At 39.7% G+C, this 10,000-nt stretch overlaps 1 protein-coding gene across 1 annotated transcript in view; it reads left to right on the plus strand.

The window, feature by feature from the left end:
- The window catches only part of gabra1 (gamma-aminobutyric acid type A receptor subunit alpha1), a 25,137-nt gene that overhangs the window by 469 nt on the left and 14,668 nt on the right, over positions 1–10,000 (plus strand). Inside the window, 2 exon segments of the mRNA XM_083565552.1 lie at positions 1–101; positions 2,872–2,962. The exon segment at positions 1–101 is cut by the window's left edge and continues 469 nt beyond it. Of these exon segments, the coding sequence (XP_083421678.1) occupies positions 2,892–2,962 (71 nt within the window). The 5' untranslated portion in view covers positions 1–101; positions 2,872–2,891.

Below are 10,000 nucleotides of genomic sequence, written 5' to 3' on the forward strand. Positions count from 1 at the left end.
CTCCTCCTCCTGGTGCCTCGATGTAAAACCTGAAACTGAGATATATTTTGGAGATTTTTTTCCGTCGCTGCAGAAGAGAACTCGCTTCAGAGCTGCGGGCTGTAAGTGCACCGGGGGGATTTCTTTTACACCGTGCTGTTTTTGGGGGGTGGGGGGGGTGGTAATGGGTGGTGGGGGGTTAAAGTAATGAGGGCGGCATTTTAGATTCAACAGCCGTCTCTTCTCCAAGCGTCCCTTAGTGCTGTAAAATGAAATGAGAGAGAGAGAGAGAGAGAGAGAGAGAGAGAGAGAGAGAGAGAGAGAGAGAGAGAGAGAGAGAGAGAGAGAGAGAGACTCTAAGCTGCGATGGCATGCACGCGCATGTTCTACCAGCACGGGTTGCTTTCGAGTGTGAGTCTGACAGCACGCGCAGGTGCCTTTTAATTGCACGCCGTCGCGTGCCAACTTGGTCCGCGCAGATCGAACATTTGTGATTTTTCTTTCCATTTATTCCTTTTATTTTCCTCCTTCAAACCTTAATTTCCTTACCGTTCGGTCGCGCGTGATGAGCAGGAAGCAGAAATGTTGAGTGTGGAATATCTGGAGGATTTTATCAGGATTGAATCCTGCGTTGATCAGATTCCCCCAAAACATCCGCGCGCGCGTCACTGAGGAGAGAAAAGGAACGACGTTAGATTTCGGCGCGTGCCCATCTGAAATTTAAGTGCTAATGTATGTAAAGTCTATTCGTGTGTGTGTGTGTGTGTGTGTGTGTGTGTGTGTGTGTGTGTGTGTGTGTGTGTGTGTGTGCACTGACTCAGTCATCATTTTGGCACTGCAGTCACTCCCCTGTGCCATGTTTGATCGGGGACGAGCAGAGGAACCGAGTGGTGCATTTAGAATGCTTTTACTGCTCATCTTTCAATCCTCAAACGAGTGGGAAAAACGTGTGTGTGTGTGTGTGTGTGTGTGTGTGTGTGTGTGTGTGTGTGTGTGTGTGTGTGTTGAAGGCTTGCATGCAAATGGTGGTCTCATTGCATGAACGTGCAGCTTGTTCTCGCTATATACAGCATTTCTTCATCTTTCTGTTTGGACCTCAATATGTTAAGACCTGATATTTTTCAGGGAGCTGAGCATCATACAGCAAAACTCTATTATTGTTATTATTATTATTATTATTATTATTATTATTCATATTGAGGAAAAATGAGTTGATACATTTACAGAATATAAATGATTATACTGCACTTTATTCTGTTTTCTCTGGACATCATTATGTGTTATGTGTTTTGGTCCTCATCAATGCCGCATGGTCTGGATTTTTTAGTCTAAAATTAAAAATCTGAAATATATTATACTTTATGCAAAGGGAAAAAGTCTATAATTAATTATTATCACTTTCTTTCCCTCTGTCACTGTTCTGTCACTAATGTGTAGGTTTTACCTGGAAATCTCAAATGTTTACTCTAAAGGCTAATTAAAGGGCGTTCACGATCAATGGCATGTTCTGAATCATTTTTAAGCTACAGTACATTCACATTAGCAGGAAAAACCTGACACACTGACAAAAAATTTAGCTGAATAAGGGTTTATTAGGACTTTAGGATGTGTTCAGTGGGAACACTGGACTGAAGTTCTCGAATATGTTCTTTGTTGCTATTCAACAGTTTTTAAGAAACTCTGAACATTTCAGTTTGATGGAATGAAACATGATGGACTCAGAAACACTGTAAAGGTGTAACACAACACCACTCACTGATTTGCTTTCTGTATTCAGATTTAAACCTGAAATGGGCGTGGCCCAAACTGGAATGAAATTAAATATAAACACTCTCTCCTTTCAGAAATGCTGACAGTTCCTTAACCTCAGCTACATCACTAATTATTATAACACTTATTGTTTTTATGATTATTTTCTGATGAATTTTAATGCTTTTTATTTGCAGACAGTAAATAAACTAGTAAACGAATTAACCAGCGAGACCCTCACCAGGCAGGTACTAAGAATAAATAAATAAATAAATAAATAAATAAATAAATAAATAAATAAATAAATAAATAAATAAAAGAGTGCTGCAAATGTGTCACATTTTAATGTTCATTATCTTTGTGCTGTGAGCTTCTGCTTTGTTTGCTCACTTGCTTGTTTTGCAGGATCTTTGTTTTGTAGTATATTAGAGGATGCATTAGCATTAGCATTAGCATTAGCATTAGCATTAGCACAACTGTTCTATAACTGCTTAGTGCTAAATGTATTTACAAATGCACTGCACTACCACATCTTCAGCAGCTTAGCATTGCTTAGTAAACACTAAGCTTCTCTAAGGTGATGTTGAAGTGATGGATTCAGAAATGGAGAAACATAAACATATGTTTTCTTTACTTTCCCAGGGTTCCACAGTTCATTGAAAACCTCAACTAGATTTGCTGCAAACTCCTAGTTTATGTTTGTTTCCTAATTCCTGTTTTATTTCCTAATTCCTTTAATTGAGTCCTGGGAGCCCAGTTCCTTATTTTGTAGTTCCTTTTATTTCCTAAAGCTCCTCACATTACAACTTATGTTCTTAAGTCTTCCTTCTGAATATATCTCCAGAAAAATGTGGTTGAATGCTAGTTCTTTATTATTTCCCCAAAAAACATTACTTCCTTAATCGTTCTGGTAGTTCCAATGATAAGTATAATGTTAATGTTAATTACTAATAAGGGAGTTTCTTAGCAGCATCTTTTGTATTTCTTGTGAATCTCATCTTCTGTTTTGTTTTGGGATTTAGTTCGATTTAAAATAAAATGTTCAGGAATACAGTGATGATTCTTCTGTTTAATTTTTATTAACAAATTTAACACCAAATTCTCAGATACGTGTATAACATACCCTCTGTTTCCTTACTGCAGTGAAGACTCGTTCTTTGGGAATGATGTGGGCTCGACTGGGAGCTACGTGGATCTGGGCGTGGTTATTGGTGGTCGATGTTCTGGGCAAAAGGTAAGTTCTTACATGATATGTACAAAATTATCCCTGCCCTGCTGAAGTATGTTGGTTTGAGCACAGGGTACTTTCTGTTTCCTGTTTAGACGGAATTAATAAACTGTTTAATTTTATTTTAAAAGTGTAGTACGGAAGTGCAGTTTGTTAAAAGACAGAAGAATTAAAGAAACAGCTAAAAGTCTGGAATTTGGAAGATGTGCTGCAGTAGCGGTGAAGCAATCAGATCGATGTTAATCCCTGTGTCGGGTTTTGATGGTGAACAGTGTGTGTGATTGAATTTGGGTGATGAAAGCGGTGGAAAATGATGGCATATTAATGCAGCAACTGGGCGTGACTTCCAAGTGTCCTGGTTTAGATGAGAAAACTCTCTGAACTACATTATACTGAATAATCAGCAAAATAAAGAAAAAATAGAAATGAATGAAAAATTTAATATCTATCTTGAGCAAAACTTTTCAGAAGTGAAACATCAGCTGTTCATGTGATAATAATGATAGCATTAGATCATAAGGAAGCTAATGATACATGTTCCTCTGACTCCATGAGTATTTTTGTGCTCTACTGGCATCCTGTCCTGTGCTCTTCATGAACTCCTGACCAACAGAATCTTGTTTCCTTTAATCTGCTGACATGTTAATGAACTTTTCACATGTTGAAGATGATCAGGCTTAATTTAGACATTGTTGTACAAATGGAATGATATTAAGTTGCTATGGATAGGTGCATCTGCCAAATGACTTCTTAAATTTTATATATATATATATATATATATATAGTTATTTTGCCTGAGCTTTGTTATCAATTTAATAAGTACATCAGCTAAAAAGAAAATTAACTTGTTCAGCATAAAATGAGATTAAATAAGGCACTCGGATGAAGAAATGAAATCATGCAAATGAGTGAATCCTCAAATGTATGAGAAAATTGAAATCTTTGATTATTTGTGCTTTTAAGGACTTACACATATACAAATACTAATTTAAATAACATGAATACTTTTCATCAAATATTATCATGAATATAAATTACACACACATATTTATACATTGTAAATTGTGGTTTTGGCTGAATATATAAAGAGTCTGCAAGTGTAACTGACCTTCACTCTGACCTGTCAATCACAGTCCTAATACCCAATCCATACACTGAAAGGCGGTGTGTTGTTCTGTGTCTTTAAGATCCACCTCCACATTGTGTTTTTGGAACTTTACCATGTTCTTCCTGTGTTCTAAACACATGTCCTATAGGCTGATTCCGAACTAGCCACAATGTGTGTGTGTGTGTGTGTGTGTGTGTGTGTGTGTGTGTGTGTGTGTGTGTGTGTGTGTGTGTGTTGTGTGTGTGTGTGTGTGTGTGTGTGTGTGTGTGTGTGTGTGTGTGTGTGTGTGTGTGTGATTGTTCCCTGAGTTTCCCTGCACTTTGTGAACCTGTGTAAGATAAGCGCTATAGAAAATATATGAAAAAAAAAGAAAACTTATCTTTCTTAATTCTGTGTATCAACTGTTCAATCAAACATAAACAGTGGTGTGTTTTCTAAACATGTCTTGCTTTGGCATATGCAATGTTTTAGATGAATGGCCTGCAGTTATAATAAATTGTGAGCATACACTTCCACAGTTTGACAGTTTATCTGTTTTGACCTAAAAGGAAGAATGAGTGGATTGACAGCCTTCTGGAAATGCTGATAACTAATATAAATATGTTGAAAACTATTTTATTCTTGTTTTATCCATCTATCACTACTCAATACTGTTGTCAGCACCAGTGCAGTGCAGTACCAGTGCTGTAATAAATGGTATTATTCAGCACCATGGTCAGTGTTGTAGTAAATGGTATTTTTTAGCACCATGGTCAGTGTTGTAGTCGGTCGTATGTTTCAGCACCATGGTCAGTGCTGTAGTAAATTGTATTTTTCAGCACCATGGTCAGTGCTGTAGTAAGTGGTATTTGTTCAGCACCATGGTCAGTGCTGTAGTACGTTTTATTGTTCAGCACCATGGTCAATGCTGTAGTACGTTTTATTGTTCAGCACCATGGTCAGTGCTGTAGTAAGTGGTATTATTCAGCACCATGGTCAGTGCTGTAGTAAGTGGTATTTGTTCAGCACCATGGTCAGTGCTGTAGTACGTTTTATTGTTCAGCACCATGGTCAGTGCTGTAGTAAGTGGTATTATTCGGCACCATTGTCAGTGCTGTAGTAAGTGGTATTTGTTCAGCACCATGGTCAGTGCTGTAGTACGTTTTATTGTTCAGCACCATGGTCAGTGCTGTAGTAAGTGGTATTATTCAGCACCATGGTCAGTGCTGTAGTAAGTGGTATTTGTTCAGCACCATGGTCAGTGCTGTAGTACGTTTTATTGTTCAGCACCATGGTCAATGCTGTAGTACGTTTTATTGTTCAGCACCATGGTCAGTGCTGTAGTAAGTGGTATTGTTCAGCACCATGGTCAGTGCTGTATTATGTTTTATTGTTCAGCACCATGGTCAGTGCTGTAGTCGGTGGTATTGTTCAGCATCACGGTCAGTGCAGTAGTCAGTAGTTTTGTTTAGTGCTGTAGTCGGTGCTGTTGTTAGTCCGGTGGTCAGTTGTTTTGGTCTGTGGTCAGTTTTTGGTCGGTGCTGTGGTCATTTGTTTAATTTATTTCTGTGGTGATTTTTTTCTGTTCACTGATGTGATCAGTCCTGTGGTTAGTCAAGTAATCAATCCAGTGTTCAATGGTATTGTTCAGCGGTTTTGTTTTGTGCTGTGGTCAGTGTTGTGGTCAGTTCTTTTGTTTAGTGCTGTGGTCAGTGTTTTTTTTTTAATGCTGTGGTCAGTGTTGTGGTCGTGGTTTTGTTTGGTGCTGTGGTTAGTGTTGTGGTTAGTCCGTTGATCTAAATCACTAAATGCAGATCATATTAGAGTTGATGTTGTGTTATTAACATTGTGTGTTGAGCTGATGCTGTTTTAATTTCACTGAGTCTCTGTTTCCTAATCATGAAGCATTTCTGACAACAGTGTTGTTCATAAGTGAAAATAAAATGAACTAAGAATGAATCGAGAACCGAGTGTTGAAACACTGCGCCGTTCAGGGCAGAGAATTTCTCTTCACCCCAAGTTTTCTTTATTTCATCATCATATCTGTCCCATCCTTACACATCTACAGCCAGGACATCTTTCTGACATTTTCTAGTTATTTTCACTTGCTACTGACCTTCACGTGTGTGTGTGTGTGTGTGTGTGTGTGTGTGTGTGTGTGTGTGTGTGTGTGAGTGAAAAAAGTATAAGTTCAGGATGTGAATGCTTAATGCATAACAGTTCATACCATGACAGCCCAGATCCCACTCCAGATTTATCCCCCATTTGAGTTATTATAAGCTTCTCCACTCTTTAGTGAAGGCTCTCCACTAGGTTTTGAGGCATGGCTTCGGGGATTAGTGATCATTTAGATTCAAAGCATTAGTGGAACAGTAGATCAGAAACTGATGTTAGTAGGTAAGCAGTCTTGGGTTCCAGTTAATCTAAAGGTGTTCAGTACGGTTGAGGAGGTCAGGGCTCTGTGCAGGACACTCGAGTTCTTTCACTTCAATCATCACACCACATCCACCTTAGAATGAAGCTGGCTTTGTTGTTCAGGATCTTCATCATGTTGGAGCAGTGATTGGGAATTTCAGTTCTTATGAAAACTGTAACACTACAATGTTCTGCACACCTGTGTGGATTCAAATATGTGGGAAGAGTTTAAAGAAGTAACATACAGTATATGACTGTGATTGTCAGGGGGCTCATTATAGAGTTTATAATAAAGTATAGTTATAATAAATCAATTCAATTCCAATAAAAATAAATATCTGTAGTCTGTATTCATTAATGTATTTATCTTTTTTAAAAGAGGTCTGTATGCTTATTTTGAATAATCTTTGGATGTTGAACAGATGAGCGTGTCACGTGTGTTGTCCTGACCGCTAGCCATTGCTGCTACTGAAATTGCATGAAATAAAAATAAAACATTTGGAGTTGGATTGAAATCTTTTGGAATTACATTTCTCTATCTTCACAGTGAAAGTGAACCTGAACTGCTGAGATGATCGTGTCCCATAGGCACATGATTAAATTAGCATTGTGGGTCATGAAGAGGGCGGAGTAAAAACACCCATCCTCATTCGCGTACTTCCTTCCCCGCTGTGATAATGCAGATCCTTTGAGCGAAACGGAGCAGACCCTGATCAAATCTCTTCTCATACCTACACCCTGTCTAGAAACAGGAAGTACTTCAGGAATGTGTTTATAAGAGGAGATTTATGAGAAACGTATTAGATATTAGATCCGATCCTTTACCATGAATCACACCAAGCTGTAGAACCTGTTTTTACTGGTCACAGATTTATGATTCTGACCTCCTGAGCATTGGACAGACATTTACATTCCAGAAGTGCCACTGTAACGGCCTAACCAGGTTATGACATCGTTATAACAGGGTTACGGTGCTACAAGTGCGTGGGTTTCAGCTCCTGCCTGCAGTCGTGGTGGACAAAAAGGCTTATTTATTCAGCAAGGAAAACGCAGGCGTTTGCTAAAATGTACAACAGAAGCATAAATACAATCAGGATTCTGTGGGCGGAGCTACATATGACCTCAGTTTATGATGTCACAACAAAAAGACGTCACAGTTTGAAACCTAATGCATCTGGCTTTGTTTTATTATAGGGCTGTTTTATATATGTAGTGTTTATATACGTCTGCTAGCAAGCTGTTGTTAAAAAGAGAAATGTTTGAGTACAAATAAATCAATCAGGGAGAAGGATCTCGTGATCCTGGGAGTGATGTGAACTTGTTTCCTAGCGCTTAGCTAACAGACTAGCTCACTTATTTACTGCTGCTGATATTCATATTAGACACAGACTCTGAGTCAGATCATGGGTTGAGTCCTGACTCTGATTCTGACTCTGATTTTGATTCTGATTCTGACTCTGATTCTGACTCTGATTCCGACTCTGATTCTGACTCTGATTCCGACTCTGATTCTGACTCTGATTCTGACTCTGACTCCGACTCTGATTCTGACTCTGATTCCGACTCTGATTCTGACTCTGATTCCGACTCTGATTCTGACTCTGATTCCGACTCTGACATCCGCAGCACATTTACACTGCAAAATTGCTGCTCTAAAAACATAAACGGTTACAATCTCATTATAATGAGGTTGTGTTTGTAACAGCGGGCCGTTCTGCACTGATGAAAACTCTGAGAGTGTGTGTGTGTGTGTGTGTGTGTGTGTGTGTGTGTGTGTGTGTGTGTGTGTGTGTGTGCTGCACTGTTGCAGTACTGATGACCTGTAGATGGGGTTGCTGCACAATCTTTTTATAGCAGGACATGGCTGCAGCTCTCAGACACGTGCACTGGCACATTCACTTATCCCTCCATCCCTCCATCCCTTCATCTCTCTGAAGTGTGCTGTGCAGCGGGTGTGGGTTTAATTATTCCTGCGCAGGGAATTTGCTTGAAGGCGGTTTGGCATGTGCAGGGTGGAGGAGCTGAGGGATTCTCATAATATTAGCATTATGCTAATGTTTGCCAAGCTGAGGTTCCACTCCTCATCCTGCAGCTTCATGTGACTCCTTTTCACATTGCTACTGGGTTTTGTGTGTGTGTGTGTGTGTGTGTGTGTGTGTGTGTGTGTGTTGTGTGTGTGTGTGTGTGTGTGCACATTCAAGTTCAAGTTCAAGTTTAAGTTCAAGTTTAAGGTAATCTCTAAAGCCCTTTTCACAATGGACATTGTCTCAAAGCAATTTTACAGAACTCACATATACATTATGAACACACTCTGTTCATGTGTTTTCTCATGGAGGGTCTCGTGTCACTCTGCTCGGCACCGTTAGTTTTGTGTTTTTGTTTAAACACTGACTATAAGAAATGCTCATTTCTGATTGGCTGGTAGATCTTTGCTATGTTTTATGTCAATTTAATCAGTGCATTTTATTGTGTATGAATGTAACCATGACAACACTCATAAACAACAGATCAGAGGCATCGTATATGAGGGTAGAAATGTGTAGTTTTTCAGATAATGAGGTTTTTGCCCGTTTTTTTGTTGTTTCTTATGAAGACTCTGATTCAGGTTGATGACGTCATTGTGATGAAAGAGGGGCCAACCAATGAAAAGAGAGGTGGAAAACGAGATGTTTTTACATTTAGACTGGACTTTACTTGGGGGAACGTGGTCACCTGTCTGCATGAGGTCAAACTGAGGAACATGCAGATCAGAGTAAACACTAGTAAGCAATGAGGAGATCAGAGTTACTGAGTGCAGAACAGAGAGACAGGATTCAGGCAAAAACACTTGTGCTGCATAGTAGAATCCCAAGAGCACAGTGACCTCCATAATTTTTATGCAGAAGTTGTTTGGAATGAACAGGACTCTTCTCAGAGCTGAGAGATCAGAGGAGAAGATAACAAACCCAGAACCTACTTTCTCTTCGATCTGCACGCTCAGCTGTTAGACACATAGCAAGGTGTTTTTTTTTTAAATCTTAACATCAGTCTTTGGAACGAGCCTTAAGCAACCTGTGGAAACATCTCAGAGAAGATTCAGAGAGAAGATTCAGATTCAGCTCTCTCTCTCTCTCTCTCTCTTGTTCTCTCTCTCTCTCTCTCTCTCTCTTGTTCTCTCTCTCTCTCTTTCTCTCTCTCTCTTGTTCTCTCTCTCTCTCTCTCTCTCTCTCTCTCTCTCTCTCTCTCTCTCTCTCTTTCGCGCGCGCGCTCTCTCGCACTCTCTCTATTTCTCTCTTTATCTCTCATTCTCTTTGCTATTTTTTTTTAACTCCCCCTCCCTCTTCCTTTATTTCTCTCTCTCCCTCTATCTGTCTGTCTCTCCCTCTTTCTCCCCCCCCCCCCCCCCCCCCCCGATCTCTGATGTGCAGGTTCCCACTCGTTGCTCTGTAATCTCTTTGACCTTGGCATGTCCTTGAAGGTGTTTTGTGTTGTGTTGCAGTCACCCTGGTGTGTTTATTCAGTCCGTACACGTGCACGTGAGAGAGATCGATGCTGTATGAGCT

The sequence above is a fragment of the Silurus aristotelis genome (assembly GCF_946808225.1).
Source record: "Silurus aristotelis genome assembly, chromosome: 16".
NCBI classification, from domain to species: Eukaryota; Metazoa; Chordata; class Actinopteri; order Siluriformes; family Siluridae; genus Silurus; species Silurus aristotelis.